Genomic DNA, 24,254 nt, shown 5'->3' with positions numbered 1-24,254 from the left:
GTTTTTCCTACCATTTTCACCGACACCGGAGGTAATGATTGAATATTATGCAAATGATCGGAAATGGTCCCAACCAACAACCACCGTTCTTTTGCAGCCGTTGCTGTGGTTCAGGTCGATTGAATTTAGCCGCTCAGTATCAAATTCGCGATCCTATCTTTAGTCGAGTTTTGATTTTTGCATATTGTACCGGTTAAGACCACCGAAAACGGATGGCCAAATACGATAGCTCACTCAATCCGGCGACTATTATTTATGTAGCTTTATTGCTTCTCTCCCGACCTCCGGAAAAACAGGGAAATCAATACTCCAACTCCATTGCCAGAGAGTCCGTACAAACTTGCTGGGGGTTTTATTATTGCAAGCCACATGCTCTACTGCTTTGCTGGCCACTGCAAGACATTGCAAACTTTTTACCGTAATTTAACTATAAACAAAATCATTAAATCTTATCCTGCTGGGTACGGGAAGGGAGCACTCAAAAAATGGTGCAAAGTTTTGTGCTCTGCCGGAGCTTGGGACGGCCATATGTTGCCGGAGTTGAAAATATAGAAACAATGCCATAACACTGACGCCAAACTGTCGCGCTGCCGGAACAGTGCTACGCGTGGTTATATGCAATGGAATCGTTTTGATTTTCTTTTCTAGTATATTTTTCGTTTAAAAAAAAGCGTTCGATTTAATTTCCACAATTTGCCAGAGCAACGTTATGGATATTTGCCGTCCAGAAACGATTTTGTTGCTAATGCAAATGAATCACATTCTCTAATTACCTTCATGAATATGTCTTAATGCGATCGTTTGCATTGTGCAACCATTCTCTCTTTCTCACTCGCACCCTCACTCGTTCGCATAATAATGCAAGCTGATTGGAAACCATTAAGCGATAATTTGGCGCGTCGATTTTCTCCACTTCCCAATCGTTCGTTCTTAAGCCTTGAGCTCCAGAGCACGCCTGCAAAAACGCTTTATCCTCGCGTAGCTGTTGGTGAATATGAATTTGGTTTGGTCAGGGGCTCACGCATAAGTCAAAAAGCCCCCGATGCTCCCCCATCAGTACTTCCCCCTTGCCAACCCTGGATTTCAATTTTTCAATCAATTAAACCCGTGCCCGTGCAAACACGGGAGGGAAAACACGCTAAGCAGCACGCACCGAACAGCGAAACGCCCTTCCGGGCAAAGGTGAACACCGGCCCGGAAAAACAATGCAAAGTGGATGGTCAACCACGACCCCCAAAAACCGTGGTTCAATCGCACTAATTCGCGACTAAAGCGCGTCCACGTAGCCCTCCTTTGTGCCCGCCCGCCCCCGGCTTCGATGTGTCAAAACAGCTTCCCATCCGGTCGCGCGACGGAATCGTGGCTGCACTATAGGGCACTACCACCACAACCCCTACCAGAGGTGTATGTCTGTCTCACCTGAGGAGTGGGAGGGGGGAGAGGTTGCAGTGACGGTGTGAAAACACTCCATACTTTCCCTTTCCGGTGTCGGAGCCCGGAACAACCCCCGGGGAGGAAATTGTTTAGTATGTAGCATACGAGGGCGGCACACAAACAACAACAGTGTATTGACGGTGTTTATCACACATTAAAAACAAATAGTTTTCCCAGCCGTTTGAAGGGTGGTGTGGAAGGGGGGGGGGGGTGGGGGTGGAGAAGGGAAGAGGAAGGAGGAGAAGTTGGAGGAGTGTTAGAGATGGGTGTATCAAATTGTATGTCATGTGTCTCCCGTGCTTTTTTGGATAAAAGGTGGCTTAAAGAGAGGCTCGCCAGGGGAATGTTTCAGACTGAGGTCGGTTTTTTACATGACTTTTGTTATCCTAAGTAGGGCTACAAAATGTCACTGTCAATGTCATACAAAATTATGCACTCAATTGTGATAATCAGAGGTGAGATTACATCAGAGGATACTTGGTGACATTTTAGCAACCAACGCTTGGACAGTCACTTTTAGATGACATTTTTACTGTGATCAATTATGCAAAATGTCACTGTTCTAATCATGACAAATTCCGACTGAAAAAAAAATCATGTCAGCGTCACGAGCTCTACTGTGATGATCAGAGATGAGACTCAAACAGTTGGTGCGACCATCACATGCTTGGTGACATTTTTTGCAAACAACTCTGGTGTCAGTCACTTGGTTGTGAAGTTTTCTGTCGGTTATCATCATCGATAGTTATGCGAAATATGCGGTGCATGCGAGTGGTCTCAAGCAACAAAATGAACATGCATTCTCGCTCTGTCCGCTTTGATGGTCTGTTGGGTAGAATTATTAAGCATTTGAGTGAGAAACTCGCCTAGCATGTTCCAAGAATGTTGTGATTATCATTGGGAGAAAATGTCAAGACCAAGTAAATGACCAAGAATAAAGGGCTACAAAAAATGTCACCAAGCATGCGATTGATCAAACATCTGTTTGAGGCTCACCCCAGATCATCACAGTTGTGTGCGTGAGTTTACTTGAACTTCGTTTCAGTCATTAGTGTTCGGGATACTGAAACAGTGGCATTTGGCAGCACTGTTCACAGTCAAAAAAAGTCATGACTAGGCTTGCGACTGCATTAAGCTCCGCTTTTCAGTCAGAGTATTGCGTTGGACTCAAGCATTCGCATGTCGCGTTCGACATGCCATGACGCACTTTCATTGATTATCAGCAATAAACATCAAGCTACCATGGACATGTTTATTGTTTTCGGTGGTGATCATCACGTGATGCTCATGACATTTTGACAGCACGGATTCTAAGGAAATATGAAATAGAGTATAAAATATATGACGTTTTATGGTTAATTAAGCACAATTTGTGTCATTAAATATAGACTACAGTGTATTATATTCCTCATATCTTTAAACAAACCTTGGCTCACAAATTGGTAACATTGCATCAACGTCAGTGATGAAAAAGTGTCCACAAAATCATACCAAAAACGCGCCAAAAAAAACCTACTTTTCTTTCATTCTGCGCCACAAATAAAGCCACCCACCCTGCCCACACCGGCCCGATGCCGAAATGCAGCCGTGCAGTTGCAAGTTGCATCCTCCAAAATGCAAGCCCCGACGAGTTAGCTACCATCGCTCGCTGCTGCTTGGGGGATGCATGCTTTATCTTTAATTTTAATTAGGCCAAGAGCCTCTCGACACTGTGCATCGAGCTGTGGGGGCCATGTCTGCCGAACCGCGGTGCAACGTCGGTGATGTTAACACTTTAAGCGCCGTGTCATATAAATTCGCATGACGGTTTTGCTCACCGTTCAGCTTTGCATCTGACGCTCAGTGATTCTCTTGAGAACGAATGAGGTAGGAAAGAGAGAACGAGAACGACATGTGCTACGCCGCTTATCGCAATGAAACAAAAGAGTGATAACAATTGCACGAGAAACTATCGCTCTCATCGCTCTCTTGCCATGCGCTACGTGCTCACTCAAAAACTGTGACGTCAGGCTGGCGGTCAAAGTGTTAAGGATGGAGGCATTTTCAACCATTTTTCTGCTGCTGCTGCTGCTGGTCTTCCAGCTTTTGATGCATATTTGTAGCTACTACTACCACTACTACTGCTACTATTATTATTATGTTTTTCAATGCGCGCGTCAGGCGCGTCTGTTGTGTGTGTGTGTGTGTATGTCGCGTCGATGTCATTTTCCTCCCTGCTCAGGCAGAGCTCAGGCCTCTTACAACACACTTAGACGGGAGACGAGACCGAGCGAGACCGAGCGAGCAGAGAGAGAGAGAGAGAACAGACGAGTCGGTGGCAAATCCAGCTTCTATATATATTTTATTCATTTTCCTACCCACTTATCATTTGCAACCGACCACCCTTGCAGCCCTTCCGCCCTCCTCTTCAACACTGCAGGTGCATCACGGAGAGGCATCGTCATCATCATCGTCGTCGCGCGTGAATGTGGTTTGGCTGAAAAGATGAAACGAAGAAAAATGCGCTCAAAAAATGTGGCACACACTCAAGCACACTCTTTAGGACCGGGAAGAGCAGGCGGGTTGTTTTTCACAGTGCACGCAAAAAAAAGGGAATAAAATCACTCGGTTCCAGCCCGTTTCCCCTTGTGGCCAATTCGACCACAGTGGGTGGGTGGTGCATTTTTACGAGTCCTCTCTGTCCCGGGGTGTGGGTTGCACATTTTGGAGTGGGCTGTAAAATCGTTCCCTCTTTTTTGCAATCACATACAAAATTATCGCTCATTGCAACTCCCTATTTTCGTGGCTCCCTTCCCACCGAGGACAGCGGGAGTAGACGACAGCAAAAAATAGTCAAGGCTCCAAAATAGATAGCAGCACCATTGGAGGAAAACTGAACGAAAAAATGCATCATCGATCCCGTGGTTTTTTTTTCTCCACATAAAATTCGCTTTGAGCTGCATTCTATCGCAGGGATCGCAAAAAGAAAGGGCAAATAAAATGATATTCACGAGGAAGGAGCTCATGGTGGTGGGTTCCAGTTTTTGGCTTTGATTTCTTTTTTTTTGTGACAGTTTTGTGATGCATTTTAAGTTTGTTTTTACTTTTTGTTTGATTTGTTTTGCTCCGTGCACCACTTCACGCCCGGCCGGTTCGAGGGTATGATTTTAAACAACCAATTATGCGATGCAATGTTAGGGACGAAATGCAAAATGGCATTAAACGAGTCTATTTGCTCAGTGTGACACATAAGTTGTATGAGAAATAGGGAATTAAGTTTTAAGGTTATTTTTAAAGGAATTAAAGCTATTTTCAGCACAAAATGCTCACTTTACGTATGCTTAAACGTAAATAATTAGCTGTATGTATACGGAAAAGATGTTCTTTATCTCAAACAAGACACTTGTCAACCCGACACAGTTATTTCACACATTTTTAAGCAATTAAGCACCCAAGCAACACCACTCTGGAAGGTATGGAGTACGTGTAAAGAGAAAGACATGAGAATAATGAGAATAAAACTAAGAAATACACACACACACACACGCACGCACACACACACACACACACACACACACACACACACACACACACACACACACACACACACACACACACACACACACACACACACACACACACACACACACACACACACACACACACACACACACACACACACACACACACACACACACACACACACACACACACACACACACACACACACACACACACACACACACACACACACACACACACACACACACACACACACACACACACACACACACACACACACACACACACACACACACACACACACACACACACACACACACACACACACATACACACACACACACCTGACAGGAGATGGAAATGCGACTGAGCGATGATATTTAAAGGGAGGGTTGGAGCGTCATAATATCTTTTACAATTAGTGATGATGATGATGATGATGATCATGATGACCCACCTCTGACTCCTACAAAGGATTGAGATGTTCGATGTATCTTGCGATAATTTGGTAAAGCTACAAATATTCAAACGAGTAGATGTTTGGGAGCTGAGCAAAGCATAGAGGTATGACGAGTTATTAGCCCGATCAAACCCAATATACCAAGCTCCGAACCCGGAGTCTACTGTACGCGCGCGTGTCTCAATTCAATGTAGTCTCATTCTATTATTATTATTTTTTTGTATATTTATAGTTTTAAAACTTTGCTGCATTTAGAATGCAAATTAGTTTAAAAAATATTCATCGCATTTTAAAGGACAAAAGAAAAGAATGAAAAAAAATCATCATCACCTAGAGTTGACAATTGACAATACATTTAGACTACATTAGTTCTAACAAAATCAGAGCACAATTTTCTAAACTCAGATAACGAACCAGCATTGATGATTTTCTGTGGCATTCTATTGTAATACTGGAAACCTCTGTGAAACAAAGAATTTTTGGCTCCTGCAGTCATATAGTTTGGCACTCTTGGAGCATTAGCAGCTCCCCGTGTGGGGTAATTGTGAATGTCTACTCCTCTAGTGTTCTTTTTTGTGGAGCATCAACACAGTTTCAACTGTACTGATGTTTTAAAAGAAGATTCAATTATAGTTTTTTTTTAATAAATTCTTTTTTTCCTTCTGAATTATATTTTTTCTGTTTGCCCTTTGCCCAAACCCACCCGCGCCTTGTTAGCCAGCTTTAGAAGCTGTCAGAAGCCGGCTACAATATCCGCCAGTGTCGCCCACTGAGGGCCAGGAAATGACCAGTTGAAAGAGGATGTAATCGAACGGTTCAATAATTGGCCATTATATTTATAGATTATTCTTTTTCTTTCTTTCTTTCTTTTTTGTCGAACCAAGCAAGTGACCAGTTTGAAGCGACGAGTTCATTTCCTTATAAGAAACCAATTACACTTTCCCCCTGTGCAAGCCCAGCACAACTCAAGTGAACATAGCCTCTCTCTCTCTATCTCTCTCTCTCTCTCTCTCTCTCTCTCTCTCTCTCTCTCTCTCTCTCTGTTTTGGGTATGGAAAGTGTATGGAAATGATTTTCCTTTGTGCAATTGCTTTACTTGCCAGTAAAGCAAACCTTTGTTCTCGCTGCAAACACACAAGCAAAAACCAAAAAAAGAAAAAAAAGCGCGCACGCGGAAAAGCGTTCGACAATTCGATCACAGCAAAACACAGAAAGAAATGTATTCATTATTTAATTATCGCTACCTACCTGCCATGCCCGACGGTGCTTGCTAGAGAAAACAGGATGCCAGCAGCGTCTGACCGCTCCTAAGACTCACGTCCCGGAGTGATGGAATGGACTGACTGACTCAAAATAGCGTAGCGTAGAGCTAGATGACCAGCATTGCTCCCAGAGACAAGACACGACGGAGGTGGAAATACAAAAAAAAAATCACCAGTCATAGGAAATTATTACATAATGAACGTCTGAACCGGAAAACGGTGATGCGGTCGGCTAGAACCTTGCGCTAGAGACCCTCAGGCCGGGCACACGATGCCGGAATTGGAATTGTTGCCCATGTTGCCGGCAACGCAACGCAAACGCGTTCCGCCATTAATCGTCTTATTTTATTATTATTATATTTCTCGTTCGTTCTTGCCCGTTTGCTGGGATATTACAAAACAAATGCGATGTTGTGGGGGATTTCTTGGTACGAAAAATTTGTGTTTTACATCTTTCCGCGGTGATGTTTGGCTCGGAGCCTTTCATTGCTGAGCAGGCTTTTTTTTAACAATAAGAGCTATTTGTGAATGATTTTTTACAAACGTCTTTCAGCAGAATGAATTGTGGAGTGATTTAAAGCATAACTAACCACCTCTTTGGAATCATTTTTCATTTCAAGTTTGGAGAACAAATCTTAAATTATCATTCCTCATGAAGAATATTGTACTACGGTGATTTGTTTTATATTTTCTCTACCTTACAATCCTCCAAACTCCCTTTCCTTTCTTCTAGAATAAATGTTTTACGGCCTTCTAGGCAAAAATGCACCTATCTATCCCCATCCAAACCAAACAGCTCGATGTGCATCGCGTTGACCCGGAAACTTGCATATATTAATAGGTGTGCAAGAATTTTATTTCCTCTATGCTACTTTCCCTCTCCATTTTCCACCTCTGTCCATAGGGATTGACCTTGCGAACCGAGCCGGTTTGCCGGTTCTATTAAATAAAAATTCTCTCCAGCACAGTTTTAGACACGGCACAGGTCGCGATGCATCCGAAATTGCATTCGTCTTGCGCGGCAGGGAGCACCTTGGGAAGGAAATTAGCTTTTCGATCAAACACGGCGTTAAAATGTGCACACTCTCGACACAAAACACGACACAATCCCCCTTTCAGGTAGCACAAACGCAAGCCTAAAATAGAGAAAGCAAAGAGAAGAGCGCGTTTCGTTATCAGTCAAGGCGTGCAAGGCGTGACTTGCAAGAAGTCTGTCTTGGGCCGCGCAAAAATGCATTTATTTTATTTTATATGCAGTTGCAGTTTTCCCACCTTCGCCCTACCTTGTTCTGCTGGAATGGGTTAGAAGAAAAAGTGCAACTGCTTTTGGGTGGTGGGAGATCGGCAAGACAGAAGACGTGTCGTGTCTTTCACCTGCAGGTCCCAAAAACGCAAAGCCCATCATGAATGGCGACATGACGTGTAATAAGAAATTCTACATTTCTTTCCTGTCAGAATTGGTACTGGTGCTGCCACTTTAGTTTCACTTCCAGTCGCAACGGTGCAACGGTGCATGCCCAGGCAATGCAACGGTATGACACAATATATTATTCCCTCGCGACTAAACAAAAAGAAGGTGCATTTGTGTTTTGGTTGTCAGCTGAAGAATGCAGCAGCTGCGATTGCAATTGCATCGAGGCGTTAGAAGACAATAGAATAAGGAGTTTTTGTCAATATTTTGTCAAGGAGTTCAACGGGACATTTAGTGTGCAAAGTGGAGGAAGTGCATTGACACAAAAATCGGTTGCATTTATATCGCACAAGAAATAATTGATTATGTTTAAATGTATCGCAATCGCAACTTTCTCAAACGGTACCAAGCTTACAGCATAAAAACAAATTCGAACAAATGGTGGAAAACACTGTTTGCAACAAATTAACTTTTAATTGCAAATCTCAACGCAATTCAAATAGCAAACTACCGGATTCAACTACCTTTTCCCCTTCCCTACCCGTACGCCGTACAATACTCGAAACACGATGATCTCAGGGCACAATACGGCCCCGATTGAGGCCTTATTTTGCAACAAAAGGGCATTCGGCACTGCCCAAACCCCCCCCCTTTCCAACAATCCCGGCTGCATAATTGCTCGCAATGGGTTACGGCCCATTATGATTAATTAAAAGCTTCATAATTATCATCATCAGTGTTACCCAAATTGATGGCGCAAAGCGTGAGCCCGTGCTCTCATGGTCCAGCAGCAGCAGCAGCAGCAGCACCAACAGCTCCATGGGCCCTCTCCGATTGTTTACATCATACACTGGGTGATGTTTATGTCTTGGATATGGGTTTTTTTTTGTATTATTTGCCTCTTTTTTGTGTTTAAACATACCTCCCATCCCCGTTTGCATCGCTAGCAGCGGGAGCAGAACCGTTGCACTTCCTGCGGTTAAAATACGTTTGCCGGAAATGAGGTCGATTTAGGGGTTAATGTTGAATTGAAACTCATTCCAACCGTTTGTGCGATTGTACACATACACTCGCCGTACACACACACAATGTTGTTGTTGATTGTTGATGGCCTTATACTCACTGCTTTCTTTCTTTCTTTCTTTTCCCTTTTTTTTTGTTTTGCTCTCGTTACAGGTAAGGCCAGGAAGATTAAAAGTATTCAGCCCAGCTGAAAACAATTTTCAACAAATTTGCCGTTTTTGGAACCCCTCTAGGACGGTGGAGAGGAGAGGGGCTTGAGGACGATCAAGATGAGTAATCTACTTTGTTACGAGCCTGTTTATTATTATTATTATTCTCAACGGTTAGCCTCGTACCGCTGCATGTGAAGCAGCAAATATGAAACCGACGACGCATGCACATAAAAGTGCATCAAAGCATAATTGTGTTTCTTTTTATGTCCAATGCATGGTTCCGTGCCTCTTCTCCATCACCACCACCACCGGCAGCGGCAGAGCAAATTTCATGTGAAAGTCACCGTACAATAAGCCATAAAACCCGGTTTGGTTGGTGCGCACTACCGTTGCATGGCACATAATCTTCCCCCGGGCGTAAAACGAAGGTTTTCTTAGAGTTTAGATACCCAAAAATTAAAACGCACAAACTATCCCATTCCGCTCGCGTCATTTGTTCGCGGGGTCATAAAAACGCACTTTTTTTTAGACGTTTAACGGCCGAACCATTTATTGCACTGCCCGGTGCGCTAAGGGATGGGGAACAAAACGTGCCACCGTGTCTCTAAAAACTAAAACTTTATGAAGCGAAAAGTAATACCTTTTTTGCGCACAACTTAAATTAACATTACTTTAAGGAATTTCGAACAACAACAGGAAAAACAAATGATCGTTTTACAAATGCTCACTGCACGAACAAATTTAATTACTTTATTTGTTGCTGCTGGGCTGTGATTTAGAAAACTCTAGGCCCCGGCGTAGAACCTCTCAACAAGGGAGTTTTTTGGTTTTTTTTTCGAGCGTATGGGTAAACAGACTGAGCACATTTCAATTTTATGATCGGTAAACTTTAATTGCGCAGCGTCAATTTGTTAACGCTCCTCACGCACGGGAGGGTTGCAGCGCGCCGTGTCCAAACCCCGATGATGGCCATCGTGGGCCGGCAAGCCGAAACGTTTTTCCGCCGCACGGGCCACGATATTATGGGTTTTGAAACAAAACAAAAAAAAACATCAAGAAAATATATAAACCATTAAAATTAGGAAACGTTAAGAGTACGCGCAGGAATACTAATGCACACTGTCCTCCGTCATCATCGGCAGAGTGTGCACTGTGAAATTGTTGAGAATGATGAGGTCGTTAAAAATGGAAGCATTTTTTCATGTAGTACCAAACAAGCGTGGTGATTGTGTTTGATTAAAATGCATCAAATTTCCCCCTGTAGAAAGCGATTCGGTTTTACTGCGGATGTTTGGAGTAATTGTAAAGAGCGGCTTACACGATGTACTTGTACAAAATACGTAAACATCAAACTGTACTTGTTGAACCACGTCATAAAAGGAACCAACGTCATTGTTTGCTCTTTACGCTCTTCTCCTGTGCCGATTCACTTTTACTTTCTCCTCATCTCCTCCCAACGTTCCCAGCGGAAGCACAGCAATATTAATAAGCCAACATTAAGAAAAGAAATAGTTCACAAAATAACATACCGTTGGCTCGTACATACCTTTAATAAGATAACAGTAAACCTTCAAAAGGGAACAAATCCCGGGATGGAACACCAATTACAACTTCCCGGACCCTCCCAGGCACTGTCCTCCCGACAGCCCGCAGGCAGGTCGGTCGGTAAACTTCAAGTGCGTATGTAACTCCGGGTGGGGCGTCGCGTCTGATTACCCCCCCGTACCCGGTTGGAATTGCAATTCCACGTCTCCAGTAAATGTCAGCAGATTCTTGCTTCATTTCCGGAACTGAAAATTCAGACATGATCGATGAAGAGTACAAAAGAGAGAGAAAGAGAAAGGGAGAGAGAGCCAAATTCGATAATTTTTCACCTCGAATTGGACCCGGCCGCGGGCTGCCTATTACGCGGGCATCATTAAGCCGGCGAAGGTGGTCAAAGGCCGATTCCGGGGGTCTCATTTGTCGAGGCGAAGATTGTCGAGTCATCGTTGTTTATGTTTGCCCGGTCCGGTGTGTGAGCTGGAAATTCGTCTTCCGAGACAAGCCGTCCGTCCGTCGGAAGTTGTAATCGGGGTCGCCATTCCCTAGGCACCGTGTGTGTGTGTATGGCCCTTTTTGCGCAGGCACTGTGGGTTTGACTGTACGAGAGGTCAGGTCAGCAGACGATGAAAGGTAGCAGCTTCCGAAGGCAATGTGTGTGTTTTTATAGGGCCCAACGTGCGTCTTGGACAATGTTTTAAGCAGAGGCCGAAACAGGCTTTTCCTCTTTTCTATTTTATGATTAGCCTCTACCTTAACACGTTCCTATTTTTCAGTATTTTTTCTTTTGTATTTATTGATGATCTAAAACAATATGATAAAACATTGGATTTCTCATTTATGATCGTTTTCCTTCCGATCAGTTACCAACAAGATGATGATATTATAATAAACGAACAAGAGTTTTAAATCACAGCATCAGAAGAACAAAATACACATCAAAAGAGAAAAAAGAAACAATTTCATAAGGCCTTTAAAAACACAAGAAATTTCCCTTTTGCAAAATCAACATTAACAAATCAAAGCATCAAAATTGTAATTAATTCAATCAAAATTGTAATTATGACACCACCAAAGCATTATTTCGTAGCCTAAAATTGGACAAACAACTGGAAAACACCCCACGATTTTGCTGATTATTGTAAAGCTGTCATATTCATCTCTATCCTTTTACTTGGTGTACGATCAACAATAATGTTAATTTTACCTGTTAACTTGACACAAGACAAGATGTTTACTCTTTTTGACTATTTTATTTCGTTTCAAGAAAACCTCTTTTATATCGTTTAACGCAAGCATACCTCCCATAACGAAGCTACGAGCTGGAAAGGTGAAAAAACACACAATTTCGACGTGTTTATTCCGAACCCAAAACCGTTCCGCAACTAAATCTTCAAAATCTCCGCTCATCTACAACGGCACAAAAAAACGGTTAGATCTTGTCATCATCATCATCATCATCATCATCATTGCCGTCACTATTACCGTCACCATCAAACGGTCAGTTCGGTTGTGGTCGTGCCGTTCGGCCGGCATGGATCAGAAGTAAATTCCCTTTCCCGTCCCGGACCGCTACACCGTAAAACTCCCCCAAAACCGAGAAAAAAAACCATCGCAATTGTTTATCTTTCACGATCCGCGAGTTTTCGATCCCCACGTTGTGTTTCTTCCCCAAATGTTTTGTTTGTTGTTTTTTTTGTTTCTGTGTGCTAAAGTCGCACCGCGGCCGGAGAGCACAAAAAGGAACACCGCGCCCCAAACGCGGTCCGGCCCACCCTTAATGGAAGAAGTTATTTGAATAATTTACCAATAATAATGACGATTATTGTTATTGAAATATTAAAACAAAATCTGCCGCGGGAGCGCACACGAATTGGAGGTTGGATGGGGGGGGATGTTGGAAGGTTTCCGTTCACTTCAATAACTGAGTGGCAAGAGCACCGTCAAGGCAGAGCAGTGGTAGGCAAGTAGATACGCCGGCCTCTTCAACAATGCGTTCCATTTTTGGTGCGCTTCTCTCTCTGTCTCAGCGACAAGCCTTTCTTGCACACTTCTTCACTTCACAGCGCGTGTTGCGGTCTCTTTTAATGTACTCTATCTTTTTTTTCTGTAATTTTGTACCGTAAAGTTGTCGCCGGCAATGGTTTCCTCCAGTGCCTTCCCACAACGACCGCTTTTGGGACGGTTTTGGAGTGCCGCACGCGCAAGTTTAGCTTTTATTATTTTCCTGAGCTTAATCTAAAATGATACTCCGGTTTTTTTTTGTTCATTTTGGTTGATGGTTTGCTTTCGTTTGCTCACCGAACATTAACTTATTGTTTGCGTGAGCGGACTGACACCATTTGAAGGTGCGTACAGGCGGTGGTGAGTGGTTGCTTCAATTCAGCTACGGGTTTAAGTGTAGAAATTGAGGGAAACCAGTGAAACAGACATCGATGCTGACACTTTTCTTTCCTCTAAAGAGAAATTCAGTAATGATTTTTTATACTCTGAAATAAAGACCTACACTTCGAAATGCTGAGTAGTAACTTTAATATAAAACACACAAAAACGACTGAAAATTCCAGCGAGAACAAGAGATACATGTTCAGTAAAAAGTACAAAATGCATCCTCGTTTGTCTTTTCCGTTTAACACAGCCAGCAAAGATATACTCTTCGCCCTCCATCAAAAGACACTACACAATGGCCGTACATAGGATGTAGACCGAATCCTTCACCACCGTATGCCACCCATATCCCGGACACACTCTTGTCGCTTTATGAGAGAGAGAGGAAGCGTCAAGCGCGTTGACGTGTCGAAGTGGTTCATCATGTGCATCACCCTGGAACAATCATAATGCACGCGTTAAGACGAGGTGTAACTTTTTCCTCTTCCAAATAGCAGCTACTCACCTTTTCTGCCACCCTTTTCTGCTGTTCATGCTTACACATACACACGCGCACACACAAGAGAAGGTGACAAAGAGCGATTATCAACAAATGGATGGTTTTGTCTGAAGGAAACGAGCTAACCAGGAGGGAGGGAGTATGTGGTGTACACATTTGTAGTACACAAATGCCACCTTGTAAAGGATGTGCAACGTTTGTGAAATGTGAAGAGTTAATCCCGTAAGTCTGACAAGACTTGGAGGGGAGCAGCCAAATGCAAACCAAATGTATTCATATCGGAGGTCGGAAAAGATTATATGTTTAAAGACCTTTTCGGTTGTACAACAGAATACAGCACAGCCACTCTTTAAGGAGATGGCTCTTACAACTTGGAGCAGCATCACGAAATAGACCAAACGTGAGGTTGGAGTAACCAAGAAGCAGAGAGTTAAAATAAAGCCTTCAGTTACGGCAGATTTAAATATTTGTGAGATCTGTATTCCAATTGACCGTCTTAGAAGATCTAAATAATTAAACTCCATATCCAGATTCAAGAAGTTTGACTTAGGAACTTACGAACCTACGATAGACATTCATAACATGACGAGATCATCAAAACGATTATATCATGGACAGAATTCAACTTGAAATAATTATATAAAGCTTCATTCAAATCGTACGTCATTCCCTTTTTGACTGTGCTCCAAATGTGCCTATTTACATACCACATTAAACAGATGCATTAGCACCTTGATCAATAATATGCTAGACTCGCGTGACACACAGAGCGAAGTGAACTCTTCCGAAAATCGAAAGACAAACAACAGCCCCAGTCACACCAACTTTCTCCGGCAATAATTTAATATGAAACACCTATAATTATGCATTCGTTCTTAATTACCAACACACGAAAGCAGATATACGCGAGAGGTTGCTGGTCGATTCGTCGCGAAGCAAACACCAAACCCATGCAGCACCTCTTTTTTTTTCTTCTATTTCGTTTGTAAATGCGCTAAATGGTGTGTTAAACGGTCGACACGCGCGTCCGTTCTCGTACTTCACTGCTGTTTGGAGTTTAGTGACGCTTTTTTTTCGTGACGGCGTTACGATGTTCTTAAAGTTACACCGTTTCCAAGTGTATTAGCTGTCCCCTTTGTTTGCTTTTCAAGCTTGTTTTTCTTGTTCAAAATCACAACACACGTAAACCCGCTCGAGATTTGCCATTTTGTCTGCTAAGAAGGGAGGAGATTCCTTGCGAACGACACTAGCTGTACATCCCTTTGGGGAGATACGCCCCACCAATGGTAATGACGCTGATGAAGCTCATGATGCTGACGATGATGCTGATGATGAGATTAACAGTGTTCGGAAGCAGTCGCGAACGAGAGCAAACCACCAATCGACCAGCTAGACTCAGTCGCAGTCTCTGCTCCATATCCCACCAAGTGCACCGTAGCGTTCGTCGCGTGAGTTCACGAAGGCATCAGCATCTCACACACATACCCCGTACCCATACTGGCAGGATCTTATCGCATAACCGCAATCGGTTAGTGGCCGTTGTCAGTCAGTTGGCGCCTGAAGGGATTTGCTTCTCACTTGCATAGCTCTCGCTAACACCGTAGCACCTTACCACGCTTTGCCGTCCAGCGAAAGAGATAGAGAGAGAGAGAGAGAGAGAGAGAGAAAGAGCGCGTGGGGAGGTCAAGAAGCAGCTCGGTAAGAAGAACGCTAGCACATTTTATTATGTATAAGGATCGCAGGGCGTCCCAGAATGGCAGAAAGGAAACACGACCCTTAGCGTACGGAACCTGTTGCCTTGTGGCGCGCTTCGTTCGCACGTTTCGTTTCGGGAACTAAGGCAAAGGTGCCCGTGCGATTCGAACGGAACGGAGTTTGGGAGTACGCGCTCAAAGCGCCCGGTGTGTACCGAGTGTGTGTGTACGTGTGCGCGCTACCAAGACTAGACGTTGGCTAGACATCGTGACGTTGGCAAATGAACCGGCTGGGGATTCCAACACCGGCTGGGATTGCTTTACACCATTGCTTACGATTGGGAGTCCGTTTTGGGGGTGATGCTCCTTTTTGTCGAGTTGTTTTTGGCTTTCTTATTTCAGTGTAAGTATCCAACGGCCACTGGCACAGTATTGAGCAACTCATTTGCCCATTCTGCTTTGAGAATCGTCAAGATTTGAGCGCTCAACTCTTTACACCTCGATTGCGCCACATTAGACAACCGTGTGTGGGTGTATATTTAGTTGTATTTTACTTACCTTTTTAAAACGAAGTATTTGTTCATATGGAGACCGTCTGCCACGCCAGAATCAGTTTACTACTAAGCACAGGCAAAAGCAAAGTCTGGCCCGTCTCAACCCAATCTCATCACAACTTTTTTTGGGTGATCAAAACACCGCTTAATTTATCGAAGAGCGCAGTCTGATGTCTTTGTCTCTTTCGCTGCCCCCCCCCCCAAAAAAGCAATATTTATGTCTCCTCCAATATATTACTATTTGCTTAGGTGTGTCTGGGCAAACAGCATTCCAACCGGCAGGATGATACCAATCTTTACACTACAATTCCATTGAAATTTATAAGTCTCCGCCACAATAACAAACAACCGATGGTCTGTCATCGCGATAACGAAAACAATCAGCTCGGTCAATAATACCTTAAGCGTGTGTTTTATCCTTCATCGCACCATAAACTATCTTTAAGGAAATTCAACCAATATACTCCACAAACACATACCACTTATCGCACACACGGGTTTTGCGAGCGGCATTAATGCAGTAGAGCAACAGGTTTATGCAACATTGCAACGGCGGCTCAAAAACCCGCTCTCGAAAAGTCAATTGAAGCAGAACATTTTATGACACCCGGGTAACGGGAACCGGGTGGCAACTGTGCCGCAAATCATAATCGACAATCAGACCATCAGGGCCAGTCCGGCATGTCCCGGGTATGTGGGGTTTTGCGCCTACGGTTTACCGGGGGAGCGAAGATAACATTAATTGTGATTTTGATTTTCATCACCGTAATTCCGGTTTCTGTAAAACTGAAGCTCCCGGCACACGGGGTGGCGATTATTATTTTCACATTTACCAGTGCACGGTACATAAATCATACTTAGCATCATATGCGTACGGTTGCGCGCTTCTTCTGGATGAAGCAGTGGGATCTTCCCACACTTGAGCGTCCGATGGTGTATGGACAGAAGGCAGAAGCATCCCCTCAGCAGGCTTAAGGTTGTGGTGCATCTTTATCAGACTAGAAACGACATTCCTTACCACAATCTGCACACACACACACACACACACCGGAGTCCAGAGTCCAGATCTAGGAGAGATGCTGCAATCAACTGATCGTTTGCATTTAAAAAAGGCCTAACAAGCAATGCAACCGGAATGGCACAGAATGCAGGAAGTCGTAACCATTAAACAATTAATTTTATTTTCCACTAGAAAATGAGGCACTTGCCGTAACGCTTACTAACGATATGGCGTGGTTTAAGAGCATCTATTATTATTTTTATGTAAAAAGCAAAGTAGCTCTTGTGAATCTTTTATTAAGCTAACTTGTTTGCTATAATAGTTCAGTAGAATACCATCATTACCCAAGAACCTTTTTGAAACGAGCTGAAAGAGTTCAACCATCCTTTATCCAATCTTAACTCTTTTAACTTAAGTACAGTAAAGTGATGTTTTCAATAGTATTTAAAAATAAAGCGACAAGTACTTTATTTATGTTTTTGGCAATAAATAATTGCATCAACTCCTTCGATATTAAAGCCGAAAATTAAACGAAACACATATGCGTAACTATTGTACGCTACTGCTATTAATATCGTTTAGGCTTCCTGGTTCATACTAGACGCAATTAGATTCCCAAAAAATGCGAATATTTTTAATTTCCAAAGCATAAAAACCAGTTGCGCCATGCTTCTAAAAGTCTCAAAAAAAATACATAAGTTTGCCTTTTTCTGTGCCCTTCTGTGCACTACTATGTGAGCAAAACATTGCAATGTCCAATTTTTCGGTAAAGGTACAGGAAATTGAATCACGACTGCCCCAAAAACTGTGCTTTTGGTCATACGATTACGAAAAGAAAAAAAAACAGAAGCGAAATAAATAGTGCAGTTCAATGTGCGATAATTTGATTGGCAAAATCGAAAGCATTTCGATGCTCGTGCAACCCCGACCTAATCGAACTAGCAGCATTGGTCAATTTCCTGTTTCCACTGTACGATAAACAAGGCTTAAAATAGACCTGCTCGCAGCCCTTCTGCTTTGCCAAGGGAAATGCTTTGCAATTGATAGTGTATTTCATTCGTAAATAATCCACCATTTGTAACTTATTAGCTTGCTGTACGTTGTTTGTAGGAAGATTTCTAGCAGGAGCGTTAAAAAACAACTTCCCCAACCGGATGCGTACAAGCACACACAACGGACAACATGACCGGCGGTTAGGTTAGACCCACTTTCCGTCGCCCTCACACTGGCCTCGCTGGCCTCGTTCTAATTATATTTCGCTAATGATTACAATAAATTATCGCCAATCGTTTGCCGAAGCGTTTGCCACGACGACGATGCACAAACACAAAACGGCGAAACTACTGCATCCATTGTCCGGCACATGTAAGGGCGGCCCTTCAGCCTCCGCTCAGCACTGCGCTGCAGTTTATGTGCATATTTAATAGGAAAAGTTGGCAACAATGGTATAATAAATGTATTCCGCTCAACCCGCGCGCCTCTTGTCGCCAGGTGGATGCAAAATCGCGCGAAAACGCCGACCCCGTACGCTCTCCGCATTTCGAAGACAAACAATGAGCTTATAAATATTAGATAATGTAATGTACCGCCACCATCGTCGTCGTCACCCGGCACCGTTCTAATCGCTGCTGCAAAGGTGGAACCACACCGGACCGGGACGGGTCTTAAATCCTACCCTTCCTGCTCTCCTCTTCTACACCTTGCGCGAAGGGCCAATTTTCTTCAAACGCAACCGCGGCCATTTGTCAAGTGTTCGAACGGGTGATGCCTTCTTTGGCCGGTGTGTGGCCACCTGTTTGTCTTCACCGGTGCCGGCCGCCCTTTTAGATGCTGCTGCAACATTGGCTTCCCTTTTGGCTCGCTCGTGTGTGTGTGTGTGTCGCTGTGGAGGGAAGGGAGACAAATATTGTCCGAGTGCAGCCCCGTTTTCTGTTCAGCTGCTTAATGATGTGTTTATAGGGAGATTGTTTTACAATAAATTTACATACAACGCATTTGCATGGATGCCTGGCTTCCCGTACTCTGGGAGTGTATATTGTCCGGCGGGGAAGGGAAGAAGAGGGAGGATGATTGTGTGTTGCGTCAGTGCGCCACTTTGAGACGGCGACGAGAGCAGAGTCTTCTGGAATTGCCGGTACGGTTCACGGCTCGCTTTTTCGCGTCCATCCATCAGTAACGAGTGAGTGATTTTAAAGAATCGATCAGTTTTACACGAAACTCCATCCAACGAACCATAAACGGTTAGAGGAAAAGAGGGGAAGAGGATGGTCATTCTGCTGAGAAACAAAACCAGTTAATTAGTTAAAAATGTTTTTGATAAAAAAAGGAAATAATTAAGGTTTAATCGAGTTTTACCAAGAAATCTAAAAAAGTGCAAAAAATACGTTACATTATGAATTTAATTCGTAAAATAATTTTGTCCTTTCACACCACTTGGATCCTGAGAATGAATTCTGGAAGATGTAAAATTCTTGGTTCTCAAGCATTTACCACGTTTATACCCTAAAAGACCGCCGATTTTTCACAAATTTTTGAACAGCCCTGTCTCATTTTCACTATATGGATTTGAATTGTTGACTCTGAAACATTAAAGAAATTTTTAAACAAATTACCATAAATGTTTACCTTCTGTTTTGCTGAAGACTGTGGCAGTTTCGAATTTTTGGTACACTTCAAAGAACTTATTTTATTTTGTGACATTTGCATCACACAACCATGCCTAAATGAACCCACCCAGCACAGTACTACAATAAAAAAAGACACTGTAAATTATTTAAAAGCTTGTTTTTGCACAAACTAAAACAAATCAAACCAATCCCGTTCGCTGCTGAAAGGAAATGTATACCTTCCATTCATTTAATTCCCTCACCGACAGTCGAAACTAACCTCTCCTCCCTCAAAACGCAGTGAAAAGCTCAGAACGGCAATGGAAAAACAAAAACTACACCGGGGGATAAAAAGCGAAGGAAATTAAAAGGAGAAAAAGCGAGCCTGAAAAGAAAACTAGTTAAAATGTATATAAAAATGCACAAATAAAACCTAACCAACTTGTGCCGGCAGCGCGGACGCGCCCGACCCTGGGTGGGGAAGTAGTGAATAAGAAATGACTTTCATTTATCATTGATACGCCGTGGCACAAACATGCATTCCTAACCATATACTGTGCACTGAAGAGAGTGCTTTTTTCGCCACTACCAACCCCACCCGTCCACCCAGCAGGAAAAGTGCCTCTCCGACGAGCACGTTGGAAAATGTTGTACACGGTGTGACGGTTCGGGACGGTGCGGTACTAACAAATAAATCATACATATAACGTGCTGTACACTGTACTTGTGTAAAATAAAATACGAATGTCCTGGCGTAACCATTTTTTTCTTCCTTTTTCTCTCTCTCTCTGCAATGTGTGTGTGTGTGTGTGTGTCGGCGTCTGCTATTCATTTTATCCAACGGCGACGAACCACATGCAACCGCGTTTGGGAAAGAGGTATGATTTGGATATGTCAAAAGAAGGCCTCTCTCGTACTCGAATTCCCCGGGCTCGAATCGAACCCAGCCGACCGACCAACGTAGAGCAAGTATATATGTGTGTGTGGGTGGAGTGGTTTTGTAATCATTTTCATATCAACTCACACCGTAGGACGCTCACTGGTCCCCCACGCCACAGCACGTGGAGAGTACATCGCGCCACACATTTCTCGCCCAGGACACGGGTACGGTTGTACAAGCTAATTCTGCACCGTTTCGGCAAAACCAATCAAGCAGGAAAACGCCGGCCGAAAGAACTGAGCTGTAGAACAGCCAAACCCTCAATGCCACACCACCCCGGGTTTGCCATTTGTGTGCGCCGCTGTTTGCTGTGCTGTGAAAAGACTTTTCATTAATCATTCATCAAAACATATTTAAAAACATTTTTCCCGCTGAAATATGCAGCGTCCCGTACGTACGAGCTGTACCTCCCCGTACCACTTGACCACTTGCGCTTTCCCACTCCGCGGAGCCGGCGTTGGCCTAATGCAGCAGCGAGAAGGACCTTGCTTCCTTCTCCAAAACCGTTAGGCCTCGGCTCAACGCGTTCAGCGTTCACTTTATGTGAAGTTCGCGAAGCTCGAGCGATTGGATCGTTCGGGTTTTTGCGATGACTACCATGGCAGGAAAGAAGTCCTATATGTATTAGGCAGCCAGCCACCCCCCCTCTCCCGCACACCGGTTGTTAGAAATGCTAGAAATACGACCACAGCGACACGGTCGCTGAATCGCGAAACGAAACAAGCGAAAGCGTGCCTCCGCTGCAGGTCCTATCTACGTCTCTACGATGTTCGCTGATTTTCTGGTCAAAAACAACGTAAAAATGTGCTCATCCCCTCCTCCCCATTCTCCTCTCCCTTGCCGTTGAAGACAACAAACGGCATCGGGAATGAACGGTATCGATAGGGAGCAGGAGAACGCCCCGGAAGTTGGACGTTGGCACGATGCTGAACGTCGGACGATGCACGATTTTGCGATGTGTTCGTTCATAATTAATAACATGCCACTGAAAATTGCAACTGATGCCTACACACACACACAGCTCTAGACACACATACACGCACCGCCCGTATCTGCCTGAATCATTTGATACGTTGCCGAATCGATCGATCGCAAAAGGAATATCGAAACGGGGGAATAGGATATTGCCAAGGTTACGGAAAGTTAATACCTATTATTTAATTTATCATCTTCTACACAGCCTTTTGGAGTCAAGCTTTACAATTTTTTTTTTGTTTAAAAAAGGCGGAATGTTGACAAATTTACATACTGTAAACGAAAATCGATGATGTTTTATTTTGTTTCAAAAATATCGGTAAAAAGTGTGGACAGGTAATATTTAATTCATTGCACGTGCCCTAACCTTACGAAGGGCAGCCTTTGCATTTACCTTCGTGATTAAATAATGCACTTCATTGTGTGTGTGTGTGTGTGTGTGTGTGTGTGTTTTTTTTTTATACTCCCTTTCTTCCTTACATCTATAAATGTATGCATCTTGGTCGGTTTCTTCAGAACTGGTGGTGCAAAGGGCGCAAAAACCCAACTCCTTGGCGCCCTTTCTGCACTGAAGCTCCGGCACGGGCACGGGCAAGGGCTTCCGTTTTGAGTTTAAGGTTCACTTTCTGCTATCTTTTTCGTGTGGCTCCTAGCTTTTGCTTCGATCGAGAGAAGGTAAAAAACAAACCGCCACCATAAGGGAGGGAAGTGAAAGGAGGCGCTGCGCACAAATGAGGGGGTGTATTAATAAAATATCCGGTTAGGATTAATTATGGATGCGTTGTTCGATGGTTTTGCCCGATTCAGCCCGCTCGTACAGCCGCTGGGCGAAGCGCTGGTGTAAAGCGGGCAGAAGGGTTTGCACAGAAAGTTGAAGCAAAGGAAAAGAAAAACATAAAGTATTCATGATTTTGCGCCCAACGGAAAGTATATAGGAGAAGAAAGTTCTATGCAAGCTAGCTCACCAATTTTTACAAAATAGAGTAAGAAAAATGAATTATTTATGCGCTTCATTTTTTATGCTAAAATTGTATTTTCTTTACTAAATTTAAACTGAATAAGATGTAAGCGTGCATTCGCTCCCACTTACTGCTAAGCGACGTTCATTTATTTACCACTTTAAACTGCCATTTCGATCGAACGACGGACCGGTGACCTTATTTATGCTCCGGTTTGGCGTCAAACTAAGACGCTTCTGCCGTCCCGTCGTTCCAGCTCCTGCTGGGGAAGACGCACAAAGTCATAGCCGAGGCAGCCATTAGTTGATTTGTGTCATCCGTGCGCATGCAATGGTAATGGTGTAATTATTAATTTAATTTCAATTATCATTCGAAATGGAAACGGAAGACCCCCACGCCGCTCCTCCCGGGGCAGCAGTTCGCTAATTGTTCGTCCACCTCACCCGGAAGCCGGAAGAAACGTAAACCGTAACGACAGTGTTACGACAATGTTCAGGTAATAATAATGCCTTCATCGCAAGGGCCGTCCAACAACCCAGGGAGGGGTAAGAAAGGGACTTTGAAAATGAGCAAATTGTGACTGTTTATGCAAACGGTCCCGGGAGCCGACGGAAGCCGATGTCCTTAAGAAATCCTCAAACGGGTTGTGGAACGCATCTTGAACCTGCTCTCGGAACACCCCGCCGTCCATCCTACAATTCGGTGACCTGATGATGATCACTTCAGTCAGTCTGTCAGTCAGTCCATTGAATTTCCATCCCGGCACGACGGGGTCGATGAGTGCCGCTCCTGCGGATGGTCTTTAATTTCAATAAATGTGTCAATTAACAGCCATCCGCAATTGACCGGACATTACAAACAGCGAACCGGGCAATTCGAGGGATGGGTGCAAGCGAGCTGTAGCTTCCGTTTTGATGTGCGTGCGTGTGTATGTGTGGATTATGGTAAAACAGACGACATCTTGGGTCATGCAAGAGGTGAGAAATAATTGTCAGTGCCATCGACAATTTCAATATCGATTTCCATGACGGATGCGAAATAGATGTAACAACTTCCGATAATTATTAAAGAAAGTAGATATTTCTGTCTAGATTCCAGTTAGAATTAAAACTGTGTTTTCTGTTCATCATTTTGACTACTTCTACTTGTTTGTATGTAATTGGCGAATATCTTCATATTTTCTAGCTCACATCGACCTTTTTTCCTCTTCAGGACATTCCTCGCGCTTTAACACTGTATGCAAATCGTCTTGTCGAAGCCATTTATTAAACATAAAAAAATGTAGGTATGAAGAAATGAGAGAAGAGAAAGAGACGTTCTAATTTAAAACAGTCAAATGCAAGTGCAGCTACGAACTGCAAGCAAAACCGTTGCATTGAAGTTGCCTGTTTGTTTGTTTGTTTGTTTCTTTTTTTTGCATCGTTTTTTCCACCAAAAGTTCGTCAAATTCTATTCGGCTGCATTTTTGAAAAGGAAAACTTTAAGGCCCTATTCTGCGCTGCATTGACCGAGTACAGACGGTTGCATTTTCTGTAGCACCACCAGGACGAAAAATGGACAAGGGGAGGAAAAATGGCATTAAAACACACTCATAAAAAAGGCACAGCACAACCAAGGAACAGTAGAGTCATATTTAACGATACGAGTCACGTTCAGTGCGTTCAAGGCTCGCTGGTGACCAGCAGTAGGTCCTATGAAGCAACGAATGTTTTCTGAGTGCAAGCGTTTAAGCTGGCGGGCATTTGTCTGCTCCAATATTGCACTCTTGTGTGCTATGTGAACATTAGTCACCTGCAATTAGATGAAATTAATTTTATTGCACGGTTATTTAAATTCTTATTTTTTTCACGGAAA

General features: G+C 43.5%; 1 protein-coding gene across 14 annotated transcripts in view; it reads left to right on the top strand.

Annotated features, from left to right (window-relative positions):
* LOC1276686 (protein bric-a-brac 1) overlaps positions 1-24,254 on the top strand; it is a 141,900-nt gene that overhangs the window by 79,283 nt on the left and 38,363 nt on the right. For 3 of the 14 annotated variants that reach the window (XM_061648180.1, XM_061648181.1, XM_061648179.1), the window contains exon 3: positions 9,245-22,334. The exons of the other annotated variants lie outside the window; for them this stretch is intronic. In XM_061648180.1, the coding sequence (XP_061504164.1) occupies positions 9,245-9,349 (105 nt within the window). In that variant the 3' untranslated portion in view covers positions 9,350-22,334. Of the gene's footprint in view, positions 1-9,244; positions 22,335-24,254 lie in introns of those variants that run through there. 14 annotated transcript variants of the gene reach the window in all.

This window comes from Anopheles gambiae, chromosome 2, assembly GCF_943734735.2.
Source record: "Anopheles gambiae chromosome 2, idAnoGambNW_F1_1, whole genome shotgun sequence".
Classification (NCBI taxonomy): domain Eukaryota; kingdom Metazoa; phylum Arthropoda; class Insecta; order Diptera; family Culicidae; genus Anopheles; species Anopheles gambiae.
The sequence above is the reverse complement of the archived record's forward strand: the minus strand, read 5'-3'. Positions and strand labels throughout refer to the sequence as shown.